The 22659-nt window shown below is 40.1% G+C and overlaps 1 protein-coding gene across 3 annotated transcripts in view; it reads right to left on the minus strand.

Annotated features, from left to right (window-relative positions):
• UNC13B (unc-13 homolog B) overlaps positions 1-22659 on the minus strand; it is a 202903-nt gene that overhangs the window by 86831 nt on the left and 93413 nt on the right. For 2 of the 3 annotated variants that reach the window (XM_070480296.1, XM_070480295.1), the window contains exons 8-9: positions 16076-16307; positions 822-1136 (exon numbers count right to left, since the gene is read on the minus strand). In XM_070480296.1, coding sequence (XP_070336397.1) covers positions 822-1136; positions 16076-16307 — 547 coding nt within the window. Of the gene's footprint in view, positions 1-821; positions 1137-3185; positions 11226-16075; positions 16308-22659 lie in introns of all 3 variants that reach the window. The other variant, XM_070480297.1, reaches the window with a different exon arrangement.

The following is a 22659-nucleotide window of genomic DNA, read 5'->3' on the forward strand; positions in this document are numbered from 1 at the left end:
GGCTCAGTGAGTTCCCTGATGGCCTAGTGGTTAAGATTCGATGCTTTCACTGTGGAGGCCTAAATTCGACCCCTGGTCAGGGAACCATACGACATGCTGCACAATGTAGCTAAAATATCAAAAACAAAACAAAAAATGAAGAAAGAATTATCTGGCTAAAATGTTAATAATGCCAAGACTGAGAAACCCTGCTTTGCCCCAACCTATCAGCAACTGAGTGACCAATTTAGCTCAATGATAACAATACTCAAACTCTGTACTAAGCTTCATTACGTGACTGTTAAAAGGTCAAGTTTAAAATTTTCCTTTTTCTGGGTACCAGCTGCCAGACATACTGCTCGGCCCCAGGAAGACAGAAGGGTGATTTAGATCTGGCTTCTGGATCAGTTCTTTAAGTGTCTCCCAGCTTAGTCAAGGAAAAAAAACAAAAAAGAAAAACAATGTTCACCCAGAAAATTTAAACATTAATAGTCTAGGAAGCCTGTTTTATTCAAAGCAGCTCCTCTGAATGAAATAATCTGCAGGGCTCAGGTCAGTTTCAGACTCAGAGGTTGTCATATGTGGGGTCAACTAGTAAGCCAAGAACTAGAGACTCTAGAAGACCTGGTACACTGCAGCTAAAATGTTCTCCAGAGATCCTCGAAATACTTTGGTAACTACACCAGAAAACAATGGAAGCAGTGCAGAGATAAGCCTCAGTATCCTGATCACAACCATACCCAGCTGCAGGGAAACAAACAGAGCAATGGCGTTCTGCCAGCAGTACCATAGGGCAGGTACTGAGGAAACCATACAAGCTCCTCAAGGTAGCCATGACCTACCTCTCCTGGGGGCCTCGGACCAGGTCTCTGTGTAGCACCGTATCTGGCAGTGGATGGGCTGTGGCACCGTCTTTCATCTCCTTGGGTTCACACACTCCCCGCTTCTCCTCTTCACCTGTCACCTCCAAGGCTTTCTCTTGTTCTCCAAAACCCACTTGGCCATCTCTGGAGAGGCTACTGGAGCTGTGGCAGGAATGGATGGAGTCCCTCTCCCGACGGTCATCATCTTGTTCATGACACTGGTCCAGTTCACTTAACTGAGAGCTCCCTTGACTCACGTTACAGGAGGAGCCATACCTACTACTGCTGGTGGGGCTGTGAGAATAAGAGGAGGACAGATTAGTAAATAAACACAAACTAAAGACCGGAACAAAGTAATGGATGAGTCCAGGAAATAAGGATTCTATCAGTGGCAAGGAACACAAACAGGAGGTTCCTGGGAAGACAGGAGCAAAGTTCACATTCTAGAAGAACTAGGCTCTATTCAGCAAAATCACAAGGGAAAACAACACAGCATGCTGGGTTCTCCAACAGCACTTAGCCCCAACCCTGCAACTGACTTTGAAGAATTCTTTATCAAATGTGATATTTTGTAAGTAGGATTAAGAATTATTCAAATAGTCTGTTTATGCCTAAAATTCTCTACGTGAACTTCTTAAAAAAACCTGTCCAGTGGCTCTAATCAAAGTTTTCTAATTTTCACAAAGTAAAATGGATGGATGAACTCTACTCCTTTTTTCTGTTACCTATTAAATTGAGAACTCTTTTTTTCCTCTCCAATTGGAAATATAAAGGCCTGTTCCTCAGAATATGCAAAGGAAAGTGAACATGTTCCTTCAATTGTCCCTCAATCATCTGCACAAGGTAATGGAAGCCAAATAGAGGCTAGGACAAAGAGATTCCTCAGGGAGAATGGTCTCATTGACATGAATGTTACCGTGGTATCCCTAGCAGCATAGGAAGTGTCCCAGAGCCATCTATAACTGAGTTCCTCTCAGGTCATGGCTCAGTTTTGGGCAAAATGGACACAGTCCAACTCCAAGATCTGAGTCAGGGCCACATTAATGCATTTTGTTCCTGAAGAGAGGCCAGCACAAACCCCCTCTCTCAACCATCTGAACTCCCACACCCGGAAAGGAAATTTGTTCTCCTGGTACAAGAGGTGTAGAGAGAGTGGCAGTGAATCATGACTGTATAGAAAGAATAGCATTCGGAAGTTACTCCCTTGAGCTATATACTGAATTTTAAGGATTCAGTCCTATTCAAAATAGAGGGACTTGAGGATGATCTACAAGACCTATCCTAGCCCCATCTGGATAGTTCCATCCCAAGTCAGGGGCCCTTCATTTTACTTCTGTGGGGACAATAAACAAGGAATTCCTTTGCCAAAGAGTCAAGCTTTAACTAAAGGGCTAACGTTTATTGTTTTCCAGTGATATTTTCCCTCTGGTTCTTCCCAATTATCTGGTGTTTCTAGGCTGATTTCTGATTTTTTCATCCCACAGCAGCAGGAGAGGTACCAGGCCACTGTGCTGAGTAGTTCCTAACACACAATCTCCAAAGTATTCGACCAACTTCTTTGGACTGCTTTGGGCCAGTGCTCAAGGCAGCACTCTTAAACTGCCCTGTATGGTGCCTCTTCTTAGGGGAAATGATAGCATCCTCTGCAGGTGGACCCTGTGCGATGCCCCACCATAGAGCACAGTGCTCCAGAGCAAATGAGAACCCTGAGCTCCTGGGAGACGACCAAAAGCACCTAACAGACACCAGTCTCATGGGTGATAAAACTCAGAAACTGGAAGAAGCTATGCAAATCCATATGGAATAGGAGATACAGTATAGATTATCCCAAGCCGTCCTGTGCATTTTGTATTTTACTGAATAATCTCATTGCCACTGGAGAAAGCATCTTAGAAGACTTGGAAAAGCAAAGCAAAGTAGATCTCTCCCAGCTATTACAGACATAGGTATTCAAGGCCTAAGGAAGCATTTAAGCCTATCACATGGCTGTAGTTATTAATAATATATGCCACTCAATGACTTGCCGCCTCTTCTTGCCCTCCCTTCTCCCTTCTACATTATTCAAGGCAGAGCAAGCCAGAGTAAGTAAATCCCAGAACTTAGCCTTTCCTTTAAGCAGGAAGCACACTGTTCCAATAAGTGAATTATGTTTGGTAGAGAGAAGAGATGACAATATCCACATATTATTTCTTGTTACTTAATGCCTAATTAACATAAAGCTCAGGTGCTGGGAAAGACACAAGGAGGATAAAAAGCAGGCTATGGTTAAGCTACCACTAAGTCACTGCATCATAAATGGTCAATTCCTTAAAATCATTTATGATGCTTTAGTTGAGAACAGGCCTTTTGCTGGTCTTTGGTTCCCTGATGTCCAGCCGCTGTATGTTTGAAACAGAGCCAGCGCTAGCAGGCTCTGCCTCCTCTTCGTGTGTTTCTGACTGAAGTAGCTCAGAGACAGTGCAGTGTTCTTCCTCATGACTCTCGGAAGGACAGATGGGGTCAGAGAGGTTATCTTTGGTATCCCCACCTTCTCCAGATGCTGGGATTTCTTGCTGGTTTTCCACTTCTCCAGGCCTTGAAAGCTCCTGAGTACATATACTTGGCCCGGCCTCCAGCAGCTCAGAGGTCCCAGAGGGTTGAGTCAGGACCTTAGCTGGCTCAGCACTGGCCCCAGGCCTTTGAGAATACTGCAAAGTTTTGTCAGTCTCACCAGATTTAAGGTCCTGATCACTGCTTATAATCAAAGCTGAAGAGGAGGGTTCTGCAGGCATTTGTTCAGAGTCCCCTTTGTTCTCTCTCGGCCATGGAAATGAAAGATCCAGCTTCTTTCCAAGCCTGAGTTTTGAATCACTTGCCACTACACTACTCCCCTTCCCTTCACTGCCTCCCTCAAAGAGAGCCGACAGCTTCTTAAAACCGGACATGAAACCAGTCTCTGCTGCTCTAATGCCAGTGGAGGAAGGTGAGGAGAAGAAAGAGCTCAGTGGTTTCCCGCAGTCAGCAGGAGAAGGCGGGAAATGGAGCTTTGGCCAACTGGTCACGTTCGGGATTTCAAAATGAGGACCTGGCTGCTCCGCTTCCTGGGGGACCACAGGTGAGTCTTTCGGGGCGTCAAGTAGCTCACAGTGTTCTCTGGCACAAAGCGCGGGTTCCTCCAGGGGAGGGTGAGAAATGTGCCCGCGGGTTTCTGGTGTGGCATTCTGGCTGACACTTGCCTCTCTGAACAGTGCTGCTTCTAGTGAACTGGCTGCCTGTAGCTCTAAGAAGTCTTGGTTTGCGGAGATGGATTGCATATCTGGCTCTGGCTCAAGAGGAAGAGGTGGATGAACTGGAGGAGGAAGCTCTTTGGCAATCCAGGGAGGATCTGGATGCAACTGTATTGGCAATGGGATATGCTCTGCTTCCAATGATGCCTCTGTGTCTGTAGCCTGCAGCGTCCCCATGTCTCCTTCATCGCTCAGAGACAATACTCCTTGCCCAGCATCATCCCCTGAGACAGAAGATGCACCCTCAATTGTTTCAGAATGTTGGGGCTCTGGAATATTGTCTGGAATATTATTGTTTTCCATTTCAGTTGTTAGTTTAGGATCATCTGTCAAGGTCTCCAAGTCTGACTCTGCACTAACCACAGTCATTCCACAGTCACTGACCATAGATTCTGAATTGAGTGCTCCCAAGGTAACTTCTTTACACAAATTTTCTGGAGGTACTGATCCTACAGTATCTCTGGGACTACCATTTTGAAGCAATGCAGTAGCTGGGACAGATGATTCTTGTTTGCATGTCTCTGGTTTGGGACTTTTAAAAATTCCAAATAACTCGCCTTTGAGAGGCCGAGATGATGTACCAGAAGAAAGAGAGAAAAAAGAATTTTTCTTTGGAGGTTTAGGAGAAGAGAAAAGTCCGGAGAATGTTTTGGGAGGTTCAATTAAGGACCCAGAGAAAGATTTCACTTTGGTCACAAACCCCGAAAGCATTTCTACTGAAGAGTCCAACACTGATTTGTCTTCCTCTTTATCTGCACCTTGACTCTGCAGGTGCCATGTACCTCCTGGCTCCACAGAGGAAGAAGTTGGCTCCAGGATCTTTGTTAAGACCTCATCAGGGGCCTTTTCTAATGGTAAGTTCAATGGGTCACTAGTAAATCTTTCATTCTGGTGGGAGTTAGTGCAAGTGTCTAAATTGTTGAGCTGTTCAACCAAATGGCTATCATGTGAAAAAGAGCTGGCCAGTGAGTCACTCATGGATGCTTCTTGTATAAAAGCTTCTTCTTCATGGGTAGATATCTCAAGGGTCTCTGGGCCAAGGAGCAGTGTTTCAGTCTGTACCTGAAATCCTGGTGAATGAGGAACAATGTCTTTTTGTGATTGATTTATCTGGAAATCTGAGGATGTCCCTGGTCCATTATTGGAACCTGGTTTTCCTGGATCATTCTCCTCTACATTGAGCTCATCTGCAAGGGAGATAACCTCAGTGGTGTTACTAATGGAAACACAAGGAGCCATTTGCTGTTCATGAACTACCTCCTGGACCATGCTATCTCCATTGCCATTAGAACTTTCTTTAGCTATTGCACCACTCATGTCCACAAAAACACTTGGCTTCTTACAGGGCTGGGAAGTCACTGGACCAGTAGTTGAAAGGCTCTCTTTTTTCCCAGGACTGTGCTGCTTTTCATCCAAAAAGGACAAGCTGAAGAAACTGAAAGAGCTTTTAGGAGAGGCATCCTTCTTGCTGCCTGAGTTAGCAGTTGGGAAAAAGGAAGGAAGTGTGAATAGCCCTTCTGCTTGAGATTTGGTTCTGGGTAGAGCAGCAGAGGCTCTGTTCTCAGATTTTTCAGATCCAGTCAGGAAAGAAAATATACTCTTTCTTGTTGGCAATTCTGGTTGGGAGGGAGATGTTGTGGCAGTTGAAAAACTGTGGTCTTTGTTAGAAAAATGATCTTGTTCATTTGAATTTCTTCTGCCCGGAATATCTAAAGATATTTTATCACTTCTTGGGACTTCTGTCACTATAGACATACCACTGGTTTCTACTGAAGAATCTTTGGACAAGTCTTTGAAACAACCTGTTGAGAAAGATGAATTTGGTGACTTGTAGGTCAGGTGGTCTCTGGAGGGTACCTCTTCTTCAGTCAAATGATCATCCTTGATCTCCTTAATTGCTGGTTCCTTTAGCTCACTGTCATCAATGGTAGTCTGCTTGTTCAGACCTCTAACTCGAACTTTCCCTCTAGAGGAAACTGGAGCAGCAGGAAAGTTCCCAACATCCTGTTTAGCTAGATGTGTGGCATTAGGACTAGACTTGACCTCTTCCTTATTAGTCACTGAAGAAACAGCCACATTTTCAGTTGTTTGTATAGGAGATACACTGCTTTTAAAGAAACCTCCCAGGGTACCAAAAAAATTTGAAACACCAGGAGATTCATTCTTTTCCTGAGATGATATCTTTCTATTTTTATCATTATTCTTTTCTAAACCTGGTGATCCTTCTTTATTTACTTGGGTTTTAAACAGATTCAGAAATCCAGATGCCTGCTTCTCATTTGCCGTTGCACTTACTGAAGGATCTTCTTCCCGGCCAAAGAGTTTCAGTGCGCTTTTAAATAATGTTCTCTCAGACTCTTTGGAAGATTGGTTCTGGGGAGGCTCACAGTTCTTGCGTTCATCCCTACTAAACTGCGATACACGGGAAACTGAAACCGAGCCAGCTGTAATCATCTTGTCATCTTCTATATCTGAATTATCTTGAGGAGTTGCTTGGCTTACCTGAAAAACAGGTTTTAACAAACTTTGCTTTTTCACATGCATGCTTTTATTTAAAGGGGATTCTTTCTTCATGTTTTTAGTAAATTCTAGTTGCTGAACACTGGATGCTATTTGTCTCTCTGAATCCTTCTTGAGAAGACTTTCTTCCTCATTTTGAGAGTTACTCTCTAGTTGCTTACTTGAGATTAATAACTGAAGACTGGCATTTGTTACCTCTGCTAAGTTTGACTGCTGATCTCTTTTCTGTGTGGCTGATGACTTTAAGGTTTCACTCTTATCAAAATTCAAAGTATTTCCAATTGAAGCACCCAAAGCAGAAAACAACGAAGTCACTTTGTTCAGTGATGACAACTCTTCTGTTTGCTGTGGGATGTTAGTCTTATTTTCAGGAAATTTGTTAGTCTTATCTTCTGAAGAGAAAGATTCTTCAGAAGAAGACTGGATCCAATGGAAACTAGAAAGGTTAACTGATGAATCCTTAGAGAGAGGCTGTTCACCTCCCTTTCTAATTTCATTTTTATTTAAAACATGATTACCAATAGTTTGGGGCTGATTTCTGAGATCCAACATACATTCAGAATCTTCAGAACCACACGGCCTTTCTTTAAAAGCTAGAAAATCTCTTTCAGACTTTAGAGGATTATAGCCTGAAAAATCTAATGGTTGATTCCTTTGGTCATAATTTGACTCAAGTACTTGTGAAAAGGTACCTAAATTTAGATACACTGGGCCCTCACTTCTTGGCAAAACTACAGATAAATCAAGTGGGTCGTCATTTGGTTCCTCTTCAACATACCACAGTAATTCATCTTCCTTGTCAAGTACTTTAAAACTGTAAGCAGAAATAGTACAATCATCCAACATAATACTTGACAGATCATTTGTCACATTTTGTAAGTCACAATTCAAATACTCTTCATAAGAAAAATCAGGTATAAATAAATATGCATACTGCCCAGTAGAATCAGTAAGGAAAAAATAGATATATTGGCCATCATGGAACATAAAATATCCATAATCTCCATCCTCTGATGGCCACCACATTCCATTTTCAAGACATGACAACCACTCCTGATATTCATAACCAACACTTGAAAAAATAAAGTTTTCATCCATTCTTGATGAATCTAGATCAACTATGGGGTGTGTACTCTTCTCATAACCTGAAGAACAACTTAAGTCAATGGGTAATTCTTCTAGTGAATTCTTAGTCTCACTAATTGGAAAATAACAAGAATTTCCATATAATGAGTTAGCTGCCCACATATCACCTCTTAATAAGTAATCTTCATTAAATGCTAACTGGTTGAATGATTCATATGGTAAGTCACACCAAATGACACTGTTCGGATTTGTTCTCCCCTCTGAGACATTTGCATTTTGATCTTTTTGGCAAAAATTTATTGCTGAGTTTTCTGAGTCAGGCCACAAGAAAACATCGGTTGATGGAAATGTATTTTGATTCAACACATAATATACTGGCTGAATTTTTCTGGAATTTTTTGAGAAATCTTTTATATCAGAATCCCAGTCATAAGAGAAAGGACTGTCCACGTCTTCAGAAGAGTGATAGTGGTTTGAATGACTAAGAATATTAGTACTTAGTATAGGTGAAGTTGACTTGTTACAATTTTCACGTGGTTTTGCCTCAAGAACATGATGTGGTGTCTGCCTCGTAGGCACAGATTTCTCTGATAGGTCCTGCTGTACAACGGGAGTGCAGTGAAGTACACTGTTGGCAGAAGAGGGGTGATTCTTCTCACTTTGCTGGGTTTTCCACGTAGGAGCGCGATGATCATCAACCCCAGCATCAGATAATGGAATGTCTTCTTTAGGTAAAGTCAAGCATCTTTTTATAAAGCCAGAAGTTTCCTGTTTTTCACGATTCCTCTGGTTTTCAGAAGTCACACGTGAAATAACAGGGATCTCATCTGAGGATAAACGTTTAGTTCCATTCAAACCTTTTAGGTCACCTGAAGACATGGACTTTGCTTCATCTGGTTTAGACTCAGTCATACTGCTACCAGATATCAAGTTAAACATTTCAGAGAATAAGCTTGGGGTATTACTCCTGTGAGGAGAGTCATCTTTTTTCACATTTAATTCTTGTTGATTAGACAAGTTTTCTAAAGAAGAAAACCTGTTAAACAGGCTAGAAAAGAGTCCTCCTTGGGTTCTTTTCTCAGAAGCTTTGTCTACAAGTTTGTCATCACTCGTTTCATTAACTGAGGTGGGTTTTGAAATGGTAGAACTAAATGCTAATGAAGAGTCTGGTACTGTTAAGGATGTCACTTGCATAAGAGCCTTACTTTCTTCTAAAGAATCTGAAGCTCTATGTTCTTTGGACACATCTCCAGGAATGTTTAAGGTTTCTCTCTCACAGTTCTCTACTGCTGTGTGGTCACTTGAGTTTAATTCCTCTATACTCCCAAATTTCCCAAGATTACTATTCATATTTGGAGCCGAATCACACTTTATTTTAGTAAGTGTGGCATCTTCAGAAGTATTTATTTGGTCACTCTCATTAGACGTCTTTATATCACCAAATTCCCTTAGATTACTATGAATATCCGGAACTGAATTAGACTTTATTGAACTAAATTTAGCACTTGCATGGCAGTCTCTTTGGACCACTTCATCAGTGGTCACTGCTGAGCCATGAACACTCTGGTCAATGACAGTTTTATGGCTTTCAGTGAAAGACAATTTAAACAATGGGAACATGCTTCCTTTCTCTTTTAAATCCTGCTGCTTTTCAGAATGACTAAGAACTTTGAGAAATGGAATATGTAATTTTCCACTAAAGGAAAAGGAACATCCATCTTTCTTAGGGTCCCTTTCCCATCCATCTTCTTCCAACTGGTGAATTTTCATAGAGTCTGACAAAGTCTCCTTTGAACAGGTCTCAGGGGAACTGAGCAAAAACTGGCTAAAAGATTTTCTGAGTGGCTCCAGGAAATCATCACCAGTAATTTTGTTCCCCTCTAATGGCTCTGAAGATGCCTCTTTATTTGCAGTTCTACTCCCAGCTACACAAGGATGTTCCGAAGTATCCTGGACACTTATTTTTGGTTGCTCTGGTAACACAGACAAATCTGTACAGGGTTCTCTTTCCAAAAGAGTCGCAACATCATCTTTCTTACTTGTAGAAAGAGCTGAGTTAGAAGGTTTAAAGGCTGAATTAGAAGACAACAAATCCTCACTTAAGGGCATTTGGTGGCGGGGAGTTTCTCCATCACTCGTATTTAAAGTGACAATGCTACTGTCATTGCCAAGGGTATGTTCCCTTTTATTTGGCCCCAACTCACATGCAACAAAGTTTTCCTTTCTTGTTGGCTTGCTCTGGTCATCACCATTTTTGGTTTCATCCTTTTCCGAAAAAATCTTTAATGGATTTAGCATGCTGAAAACAGACTTTATAACCGAACTCTGACTCTGTGGAGCCGAGTCCCTTCCAATAGTTTCCGTTGGATCCTGAGAGTTTAAATTTCCAGTTGTACTGTCCTTGTGCCCATTTTCAGAAGTTTTGTCCACTTTGCAAAAGTCCTTATTGTCAACTGTTTGAGAAGATATCGGAGACAGAGATTGTACGGAAGGATCCTTCTCTGATACTGACCTGGCTCTGGGTCTAGATGGTGAATCACTCGCCCCTGTTTGGTTAAGAGTTTCTGTTTTCTCCGGAACTAAATGAACCAGCTTTTCCACAGACGTTGTTAGATGCTTTGTGCCTGAACCCACCTTTTCTGAGAGTGAACTAAATAAAGAACCAACAGCACATTTCACTCCATTCAGCTCAGGGAAAGAGATGGCCTTGTCCTTGTCATTCTTGACAAGGTTTGAAGATGGTGTTTGATCCTCTGGCATTTTCTTTTCTGCATTGTTAATAGTACTATTATGTTTAAGTGTTTTTTTAGTTTCTGAAAGGGAACCAAATTTATTAATCTCCTCTTCCTTCTCTGCTAAATATTCTGACACTGTTTCTACCAAACACTGAAGCTCATCCATTGTATCAACATAGTCCTCCCTGGGTTCTTCAACACAGGAAGGGGTCATCTCTTCTGTGGAGCAACCAGACAGATCTCCAAGTGTGTCTGCATCACAATTCATCCCTTGGGATGGGAATGTAGGATTTTCTCTATAATATTCTTCTGGAAAACCTCCAATATGATGGACATTGGATGGATGACATGTTGGTGACAGTAAACCTTCCTGCTTGTCAGAAACAGGAGAACCCAGAAGTTCATCGGAAGTACTGCTGGTAGAATCTTCAGGAATATCTAATGGAGTGAAATTAGTAATATGCCGGTTTAAGTCAGATGACTTTTCATAGTTCTTAAAACAACCAGGAAGACCAAAATCATGATTTTCTAAGTTAGTGGCCCACTTGCCACTCTTAACCACAAATCCATTTTTGTAGGGATGCAAAACTGTGTAGTTTTGTTCCTTCTTTTCAATGTGGCAAAAGTCACAATTTCCAGTGTTATGATATGTACTTTTGAAGTTAGTCTTAGTTCCTGATTTATCATCATACTGTCTTCTTTCACTGTCTTCAAAATGACTATACAAGGGTGTCTTTTTCCTTCTCCTATCTATTGTATCATATTTCTGAGGGTATCTGGAGAAAGCAGGTGTTTCAAACTTAAGGTCATAATTAAAGGCAGCAGAGAATTCTGTCTCTTGGCTTTGAGATGGTGCCTTTTTTGAATTCTTGTACTTTGGTTGTATTTGTTGGTTGTAATATTTATCAGTTTTCAAAAGAGTTCTTACTTCTTTTACCTCTGCTTCCTTTAAGTTTATGTTACTGTCTTGTAGAAACTCTTGAGACATCTCCCCCTCTACCTCCTCATATATACATTCTTGCTCTTCATAGTCAACATCAGAGAAAGATGAAATAATTCTAATTTTGTCATTTTGAGCCTGAAAGCCTTGTCTGATGTAAAGAGAAAAACGGAGGAATAGTAAGGCAAGAAAAAAAAAGGAGAAACAGGGAAAAGAAAAAAAAATTGTAAGATTTAGTGCATATTGAATGAGAAAACTAAAATTAGTAAAATTATCTATCTGATAAAAACCATTCAGACTGAAAAGATATAAGGAAATCCACACGTTCTTAATTCAGCATTATAACAACATAGTCAAAAAGTTTTTTCCACATCAGAGAAAGACTACCTATCACAACTTTGAAATACTTCACTTGCTACCATTAACTACTTAGGATCCTATTGTTTTCTAAGAAAGAAGCAAATAATATGTTCCATCAATATTTAGAATGTATTTACAATGCCAAAGTTTAGAACTATTACATATCCCATGAACATAGATCAAGGGATATCAAGAAATCTAAGTTGTTGAGGGAGGTGGGAGGGGGGTTCAGGATAGGGAACACATGTACATCCATGGCAGATTCATGTCAATGTATGGCAAAACCAATACAATATTGCAAAGAAAATAAATAAATAAAACTGAAAAAAAAAAGAAGAAGAAGAAATCTAAACTTGCTGATGAATTTGGGTCTGAGAAGCCACCAAGCTGTTAATTTGCTGAAGGCAGTATAGCCAAGAATATGGTCAAACATACTACTTTTAAAAAGAAAAATATGCAGAAAATATAATGAAAATCTTTTGACTATCATAAGTCAAACCTTGTTACAGTACCAAAAAGAGAAAATTATTTAAAGTATCATAATTTGTCATTTGTGAAACCTAAAGACTATATGCATTGAGGATCACAGTGAAATGAACATATTTCGCTATACTGAATACAGAATCAGAAGCTACACAGTCAACTTCAGTCAGTCACTACAGAAGACTGCTGACCTTTCTTTCGCTTAAGTTAAAGACTGTCTATTTCCTGTGTACCTAGGTGGGGGTGTAGAGAAGGCCTGCAGACTAGGAGTTTGTCAGCTCAATGTGTTCTTTTATAGATCTAACATCTGATAGCATTTATTTAGGAAACAGAAACAACATCAAAGTGTCACTTAGCCACTAAAGAGCCATCAAGAGTGAGACAGATATTCTTTTGACACCCCTCAACAATAGAGATATGCTGGCTCTATAATAGCTCACAAAGTCCAACACCATTGTCAAACTTCCAATTATGCATTTTTATACAATATACATACATTTCCCATTATTCTAGTTATTCCCATTATTTGGTTGAGTGAGGGAAACAAATTTATATACACACACACACACATATATATATATACATAAAATATGCAGTTTCATTGCTCTCAGATATTCTCAAAAAGTCAAACTAATTAACTCCATCCTAGAAGAAGCCTTTATCATTCCAACATAAATCAGTCAATAGCCATGGCTGTGGTAATAAAAACTATTTATTTTTACATTTCTAGTTTACTGGAAGGTACTGCAAACTGTTGGTTCAATCAAGGATTTAAAATTTTTCCTTAAAAGCTCTAACTTAAGGTCTTTAGACTTTTTCCAAGAACTTAGTATTTACAGTAATAGAAGTTTAAAAACCAAACTAGTGACACAATTTCTTCAAAAATTTTTTAAAGAAAAATCAAGTCAAAAATTTAAGTTAAAAATGTCTGTAACACAAGTTTACTTAAAAATAATGTTAATGTCTCCTCTGCTGGAGATGCTAAGATATTTACTCTTTAACCTCATTTCATATACTGATATAGAAAACTAATCAAATTTATATGTGATCAATTAAAGAAAAATTTTAGGGAAAAAATTTATAACTAAAAGTACTGCACTAATGCTCTTCCAAGTGTTACTACAGCAGTGATAACAGGGTGATGATCAGGCAAACTACATATTCTTCTGGATAACTGCAGTCATAATTCAAGCTGATGTGCCATTATTATTGCTGGCCTGCACACTCAACACTTGTAAATACATAGGAGAAAGAGCCAAAACAATTTTTTTTTTGCCATTATGTTTTTTTCTTAAAGAAAATATAAATAACTAAAACCAAATGAATAAAATAAGCAGTTAATAAACCAGCAAGAAGTAAGGACCAACTTCAGTAGGATTCCTGCCACACTTCTTTCTAGAATTAAATTGTGAACAGTAAGAATTCTACATGATAAAATTTTACTGAAAATACTCTCAGAGATGACAGTAAACAGAGTCAGGATGTTGTCTAGCAGGTATATGACCATCTGAGGTTCAGAATATTTACTCACCAGTTTGATATGGTGGGGAAAACTCTCAGATCATCCTATAATATAGTCAATTTTAGCCACCAAAAGTATGAGCTAAATTGGAGTGGTTTTTCAAAAAACTAACCTTCAGCCAGTGAAATATTGATTCAGGAAACAATTATCAATGGATGCTAAAATCAATAGATAAATGGTTGTTGAAGAAACAGAATATATTCACAATCTCAGGTATCATCCCAGAGATCCGAAATTACAAAGAAGAAAGGTAACTTTACATTAGAGAAATATGGTATATATACTAGATTAACCCAGAGATCAAATTAAACATCAACTATAATGAGACAAAGTAAAATGTGACTGCTGATGCACTGTGAAGGAAACAGCTAAGTAATGTTTTTGTGAAACATACTTAACCTGATTATAAACTTGAAAAAATAATCAGACCAAACTAAATTAAGAGGCATTCTCAAAACTGGTTTAGGCTCTTCAAAAAATGTTAGTGTCTCAAAAGATTAAAAATAAAAGGGAATTTTGTGAGATTATAAGAGACTACAGAAACAGGAAAATCACATGTAAGGCACCATACTCTTTAATTGGATCCTGCATTAAAAAAAAACCAAAAAAATATATATATATATAGGAGAAGGAAATGGCAACCCATTCCAATACTCTTGCCTGGGAAATCCCATGGACAGAGGAGCCTGGTAGGCTACAGTCTATAGGGTTTCGAAGAGTCGGACATGACTGAGAGACTTCACTTTCACTTTTCACTTTTATGCCATTAGGAAATGGCAACCCACTCCAGTATTCTTGCCTGGAGAATGCCAGGGACAGAGGAGCCTGGTGGGATGCCATCTACAGGATTGCACAGAATTGGACACGACTGAAGCTACTTAGCATATATATATATATGAACATTATTGGGACAACTGAAAAAATTTAAATATGGTCTAGATATTAAATAATATTGTATCTTTAAATTTCTTTGAGTGTGATCATAATATTATGGTTATGTAAAAGAAAGTCCTTTTTCTTGGGAGTTATACGCTGAAGTACCTCCTGGTAAAGTAACTTGGTATCTGCAAATTACTTTCAAATGGTTCAGGAAAAAAAAGAAAACGTATGTGTGGTACTTCCCTGGCAGTCCAGCAGTTAGGACTCCATGCTTTCACTACCAAGCACATAGGTTCAATCCCTGGTTGGGGAGCTAAGATACCACAAGTTGTAAGGCGTGGCCAAAAAACAAAAAAATGTATGTGTATATGAATATATATTAGAGAGAATGAGACAAAGTAAACATGACAGAATGTTAATACAACTAATGAATCTAGGCTATGTGAATATATGAGAAGTATACATTATTTCTCTAAATTTGAAGTATGACTTTTTTTTAAGTTTGGGCAAGAGTAGGGAGCATATACATATGTATTTGCTTTTATGCTTTTAAGTATATGACAATGGCCTGTGGAAGTGTGCGTAAGAAACAAGGGTGGTAAAAAAAAGAAAGAAAGAAACAAAGGTGGTAGAGAACTAGGAGGCAGAAGAGCAGGCAACAGAAGAAGACAGACAGGTGTGGGTGGGTAATTCTTTGCTGTGTATTATATTGTACCTTAACATACTTTTACATTAAATGTTTTATGTATTTAAGAAATTAATAAAAAGCTTTTTTCCTAAGTTCCAGCAAAAGTACTGAATCTGATATAGTGAGATTATATTGGTTTTCTTCTGACATTCCCAGGGAAATATTTAGGTAGGATGAATTACCCAAGCATTTAACATCTGTGATTTTTTTTTTTTTAATCTCAATGAAAGGTATATCAAAGTCACTGGTCTGGGCAGAGAGGTGAGCAGGTTTTTTTCAGCCATCCACCCCAAGTGCGCCTGCCCTCACCTGCTGATAATAAAGAAAAACTCTTATTGATGGATATGCATAATTGTGGGCTTCCCTGGCGTCTCAATCGGTAAAGAACCTGCCTGCAATGTGGGAGACCTGGGTTCAGTCCCTGGGTCCAGAAGATCCCCTACAGAAGGAAACAGCAACCCACTCCAGTATTCTTGCCTGGGAAACCCCATGGACAGAGGAGCCTGGTGGGCTACAATCCAAGGGCTCACAAGAGTCGGACACAGCTTAATGACTAAGCCACCATCCCATGCATAAACGTGAACTTTATAAAGAGGAGGGAAAAAAAGACTGACGCTCCACATAAAATGGCTGTAGGTTGGTCCACCATACTGCTGTATTTCCTCCATCACCTCAGGTACCCAAATCCTTGATGCCAGTCGCATCCTGGGCCCTGCATACTAGGAGGAGAAAGTGTTTTGCTCCCAACACCTACCTGAGGGCCCGCCGCTCTGGGTAATCGAGGTCGTAACTTTGCGCAGAGTCGCTGCAAGAGTCCCGGGAACCGCCCGGCAGCAGCTGCTGCGGCAGTCGCACGGGCACTGGGAACTGGTGCAGAGAAGCGTTGGGCTGGGCGGTCGTATGGTAAGGAGGCGGGATGCTGCTGCTGGTCTCACTGCGGTAGTCACTATCTCGGTCATCCACCGCACTGTCAGGATCTTCGAAAGCTGTGGGATAAGCACAGTCCATCAAAGTACCCCAGCTTTATTCAGCTCTCTAGAATTCTTTTCTGCTTCCAACATAGGGAGCCAAAAGCCCAAGCCTTGAGAACAAGCGCAAGCTGAGCTGCCCATGAGAGTAGTGACCTTAAAGTCATGCAAAACTGTCTCAATACCCACAAGTCTCTCTCCTTCTCTAACAAGATAAGACAGTTGGTCTAATTTTAGTGCTGATTCTCAGAGGAGTTCCAAGTGGCATTTTCCCAATGCAGAATTTTCTGGAATTCTGTTTCTCTAAGCTGTTGTAACCCTAATGAAAAACTGCTTTTAAATGTCTTAAATAGATTCTGGTGCTCCACTATTATCAAAATGGGGCAAAAGGGGAAGAAACAGTTTTTTCATCTCTTAGGAAAGCAAAATTTTTGTTTAAAGTTAGCATGATGTTTTCAGACTTTAAAAATACATTGCTGAGTCAAATAAATAGGTCCACCATTGGAAACTGGTATAGGAAATCAAGAAGGTCAAAGTCAAGACTTAGAAATCAAGTTCTGTATGCAGCGGAGAACAGCAGCAGTCTTACTGTCTTGCTGCAACACTGGGTTTTTCTAATAAGTTCTATTGAGCACCCATACCCTGGGCTCAGAATTCCCATCCCAAGCCTTCATCCCACTTCCTCAGAAGAAGAGGAAGACACATCCACCACCAATGGGGTCTTACTGACAAAGCAGCCAATTATCTAACAGCAGTGACCACAATTTCATAGATTTATTTCTGCTTTTCCAGTTAGCACCTGACCGGCTGCCATTTTTTTCTTGGTTTTAGCTAAAATGGTCAGAGTTACAAATCTTGCTCCAAGCAAAAATAAAAATATGCAACACTGTGCTTGGAAAAGGAGTTCAACCTAACAGTGTTTTGTGGTTTATTTTCCACAGAAGCCATTTCTGACACAATACCCATATGTGTATAATTAATAAGGTCCCATATGTTCTTTCTTGCCAAGCTTCTATTTGGCTCACAATAAGGAAAAGGAACCTTCACCATCCTAAAATGTAGATACTCTAAGCAGATGATGGACTCATCTTAGTAATTTTAAAAAATCTTGGTAGCAATGTGGGCAGTGGAAGCCTCCTAATGACCATAAAATGAGGCTTTTACAATAGCTCATGGAGGAGATGAGAACATATATTCACCAATGAAAACAGAAGAGAGTTAATGAATTAGAGGAAGAAAAAACAGAAATGATAGAAGTTGGGGACAAATGGAAGGTAGCAGGGAAATGGCCCCTTGGCTTCTACATCAGACAACTTGGTAGATAAGCCCACTAAAAGACAGGGAACATGAACATGTGGGTTCCAGACACCGCTTGGGGTTACAGCTGGGAGTAGGGGTAAGAAGATCTTACGAGCTTTGCCCACTTAAGTTTAAGGTAACACATGAACAAAAGAAAGGAACGGGGAAATGATCAGAACTTCAGGGGGAAAAAAATCAGCATGAGAAAGGCTAATCTTCAAACGGTCAGGAACAATACCAGTCAAACATGGGGAGACAAGACACTCTGTTTACAAAGCACTCTGATTACACGTTAGGGAAAAGAGACTTTGGAGGTACTGGTTTTAGACCTTGATGCATCTGTTGTGCTGACGACTAGAAAGGATCAAGGGACAAAAACCAGTATGCCATTCAGACATATTCTTTCTGAACTCACAGAAGGAGGAAGTGTGAAGAAGTCAGTGCTGGATTATTCATGCATACAGATGACGGGGCAGAGGCAACCAAGGAGACAAAGCCAAAAGTCTACTTAAACTCCGGGAGGAGATTGTGCTGTTAGTATATCATCCAGAGACTCAAGACGGGAGTCTCCAAAGCAGCAGCAGTGACAGACAATCTTGTTGAGTATGAGGCCAGGAAAGGGCAGCTCAGCCAGAGTTAGGAGCCCAGTATCCCGAGCCAGAAACTGCGTGGAGAGACCCTTCTCGCTGTATCTGACCTATGACTCCTTAATAATGATCGGCTTTATTTTGCTAAGCTAAGGGGAGGGGTATTCCAAAACAGTCCTAAAGGTTGACACATTTCTGTGCTGAAGGAATAAAGGGCAAATAAAGAAGAAGCCAGGAGCAGAAGAAAAGAGGGTATGAAAAATAGGAGGAGAGTGGAGAAAGGAAATACAAGGAAGTGAGGTGAGACAAAGGACTGGAGCAGAAAAAAGGTTGGTCAAGGGCAAAAGCCAGCTTTTCTCCCCCTACATCATCCCCAGGTTCCTTAGAAACGAAACATCCTGGCACCACCAAAGCTGACTAGAAACTGAGAAGGGAAATGACGGAAGAGGCTTGGGTGAAAGCATCGTGCTTTCAGTGTCCCAGCAATGATATCTTACTGGCTCTACCTGCTCCTGCACAGAACCATTTCACCTAGAACAGAAAACTTCTGGTTTCCCTGAGAAAGAGACACTGAGAACAGGTTTGCTTATTCAGCTTATGGAGGACTTGTGAGCTAGTCTGAGGGCAAAAGTTGAAAAGCCCTTTGAAATTAAAAGGCTGGGAAATTTTACTCATTCAAATATTTATTGAGTGTCCACCAGCTGCAAGGCTAAACAACACAGAAGACTTGGAGTATAGAGTCAGTCTAATAGGACAGAGAAAATATGGATACAGATACAAGGAAGTATCTATCATGAGAACAGTATAAACCAAATGCTATATGAGTTGAAGGTTGGATCACTTCCTGTTAAAATGAACAGGGAAATAATTAAGGAAGTTATGACTCTGAAAGACTGGATGATTTTTAATAGGTGAAGATGTGGGTGATGGGAAATGCCTTTTAGAATCTGGAGAAAAGAAATGGCATGAGTAAAGGTCCAATGATGGGAAAGGATATATATATATACATATATATATGTGTATATATATATACGTAAAAGGTCACATATATTTTGAAAGGCTATGTATATACTTTTATGAAACATTTTATAGCTCATTTAGCAAGTACATAAAAGGACATGAAAGGGAAATGACAAAAATAAACCTGGAAGGGCAGGCTGGGACAGGGATGAGCCTCAGGCAGACAGCAGGCACTCAAACAAAACTGAATGATGTATTCAACAATGAGGTTCTCCAGTATGTGGTGCTCCTGGATTGAGTCCCCATCTTTAGATCCAGAATACAGGCAAAACTTTATCAGAGAAGGAATGAAAACTCAAACTTCTTTTTTTTCATGACTTACTTCTTTCTACTCGAAAACCTTAATTATCCAAGCTCTCTTAGGCTGTGTTTGCATAGTTTCTTGGTGCAAATACTCAGGATTCAAATCATAGATAGTACATACTCCATGAGAAATTATAGTGATAGAACAAAATTTGGCCCCTCTAGCAACTACTGGATACCTAATCATTGAAACTCAACCAACCCAACCACCTTCTGTCAGCCCAGGTAACACAGCCAGTAATGCCAGTCTAAGGCTGTGACTCTCACCAGAAAGAACTGTCTAAGAGAGAGCTCACTCTCTAAGCTCAAGAACAAAGGTGGCCTCTAGCCTAGCTAGACTGCTTCAAGGAAAGTCAAACCACGTCCCCAGCCTCTTGTTCACATCACAAAACCAATGACCTCTCCTAGAATGAAATTTCTCCTGCTAGTCACCGTGCCCCTTAGCTAAAAGGCCAAAGGAGGGGCTGAGGACACTTGTCTCTGGGGAAGACAAATCAGGAGATCCTGTCAGGATTATAACTGAAACTTTGAAATTTCTCCATCTCTCTCTCTGTCTCTCACATTCACACACACACATACGCACACATGCATGCACATGCACAGACACAAAGTCTTCAGGAAATCAGCCTGAAAGGATATAAGTTTCCAATGCAGCAAATTCTCTCCTAAGCTTCAAGAAAGGGAAGAGGAGGGAATGGCATTATATATGCTTATATGCATGAATATCCAGCCCCAGTCAGAGGGAATATGTTAAAGGGTAAAATTAAGAAAATTATAAGGTATTCAAATTCTTACGTACTCTGTTGGTCTCCCCAGCCCAAATAGGTCCAGTGACCTAAGAAAATCACAAGTGGTGAAAAAGAAGAAGAGTAACAGAGACAATTTTAGGACCATCTCACCAATCAGTATATACCTTCTCAGTTTAGCGTGTGATTTAAAAGATTTTAATAATTTAACTTTCTAACCATGAAGTGGGGGTAAAAATTCTCCCAGGCTATAGAGTAGTTGCCATAGCAACTGCAACAGGATAAGTACTGTGTTTCTTTTCAAAAGAAAACTGAAAAATAATCACATGGAACTTCCGAATATGCCTATCAACCTAGATTGCTTCAGGCTGCTTCTCACTGAAACTCTGGGCTCACAGAAGGCTCTCTTGCATTGCACAGCCTCATTCTTAAATGGCCACCAGCAGTACATAGTAGGTGCTCTATAACTATATCTTATATGACTAAATCCAACAAATGACCCAATCCCATCTACTGGGTCCATCTCTAAATCGTGAAAATAACAGTCATGTTCTCTGACTACCCAGTTCCCTATTCTCATTTCAGCCTGATACCATTGTAAGAGAAACAACACTAGTTTAATTAAGCCAAGTTTCCTTCCCACCCCTCAAAACCACTAAAACGCCGCACTAGCCAACAGAAATATTACTGTGGAGAATCAGATTTTCCTAGGTATTGTTGTTCAGTCTCTCAGTCATGTCTGACTCTTTGCAAAGCCCCATGGACTGCAACATGCCAGGTTTCCCTGTCCTTCACCATCTCCCAGAGCTTGCTCAAACTCATGTCCACTGAGTCAGTAATGCCATCCAACCAACTCATTCTCTGTCATCCCCTTCTCTTCCTGCCTTCAATCTTTTCCAGCATGAGGGTCTTTTCCAATGAGTCAGTTCTTCACACCAGGTGGCCAAAGTATTGGAGCTTCATGAGTCCTTCCAATAGATATTCAGGATTGATTTCCTTTAGGACTGACTGATTTGATCTTGCAGTCCAAGGGACTCTCAAGAATCTTCTCCAACATCACAGTTCAAAAGCATCAATTCTTCGGTGTTCAGCCTTCTTTATGGTCCAACTCTCACACCCATACATGACTACTGGAAAAAATGTATCTTTGACTATATGGACCTTTGTTGGTAAAGCAATGTCTCTGCTGTACTAGGCATAAGAACCAAGAAAAGGAGGACTGAAGTGTTCCAGGAAACCAAAATTATACATGTAAAGGCCCATTCAGTAAACTGAGGATAGTTATAGCATGTCTGAATGAGACTCTGCAGGGTTATGAAAGAACCTGAATAAAATGAGTCATAAGTATTAATATGTGTATGTTTAAAATTTTAGTAATGTTATGAGTTTGAAATTATTTGGAGGGTAATAGAGAGCTATCACAGCTTTTGAGCAGGGGAGAGAGAGGATCAGATTTCTCATTTTAGAAAGAGAATGGTGGTACAGTGTGGCCACAAGTCGATACAGCAGGTAGACAGGGAGGCTGGTAAGGAGGCTGTTGCACTGACCCGATGAAGGCTTGAACTAGGGAAATAGCAGAGGGAGTGGAGACAAGTAGATACATTTAAAAGATATGCTGGAGGTAAAGTCAATAGGGTTTAATAGGTAACTGAATGTGGAAAGTGGGGAAAATAAAGCCTAAATAATATTGCCCAGGTTGTTATCTTGAGTTATAGGGTGGATATGACATCATTCATTAAAAGAAATACAAAAGAGAGGAAGGTTGAAAGATGATGAATTCAGTGTTAGATACATATATGGGCTGTGTAGTATCTATGAGACATCTCAAATGAGTATGAATGGAGATAGCTAGGTATGTGAGAAAACAGATGTGGAACAAAAGACTTGGATGTTTTCAGAGCACAATATCCCATGAGTTACAGGAACTTTTCTTCTTTGTCCCTTGCTATATCTAGAGTGCCTAAACAGTGTCTGGCACAAAGCAGAAGCTCCACAGATATTTGTAACTGAATAGATAAAATTAAAATATAAGTAAATAAAAGAATGAGGTAGAGAGGACAGGACAAGAAAAAAACCTGTATATAGGGGAAGGGGGAATCTATGGAATAGACACATTTTTAAAAAAACATAAAAAAAAAAAAAGAACTGAGAACACAGTGTTGGTGAGGCTGTGGAGCAACTAGAACTCTCACACGTGGCTGGCAAGAATGCCAAGTGGTAGGTCACCCTGGAAAATAATCTGAGCATTTCTTATGAAATTAAACACACACCATGCAATCCAGCAATACTCCCCCTATATATTTACCCGTCAGAAATAAAAACATGTTCATACAAAATCCTATATACAAATGTTTACAGCTGCTTAATTCATATTCTGTAAAAACTGGAAACATGTGTCCTTCAACTGATGAATAA

The sequence above is a fragment of the Odocoileus virginianus genome, chromosome 18 (genome assembly GCF_023699985.2).
Source record: "Odocoileus virginianus isolate 20LAN1187 ecotype Illinois chromosome 18, Ovbor_1.2, whole genome shotgun sequence".
Classification (NCBI taxonomy): Eukaryota; Metazoa; Chordata; class Mammalia; order Artiodactyla; family Cervidae; genus Odocoileus; species Odocoileus virginianus.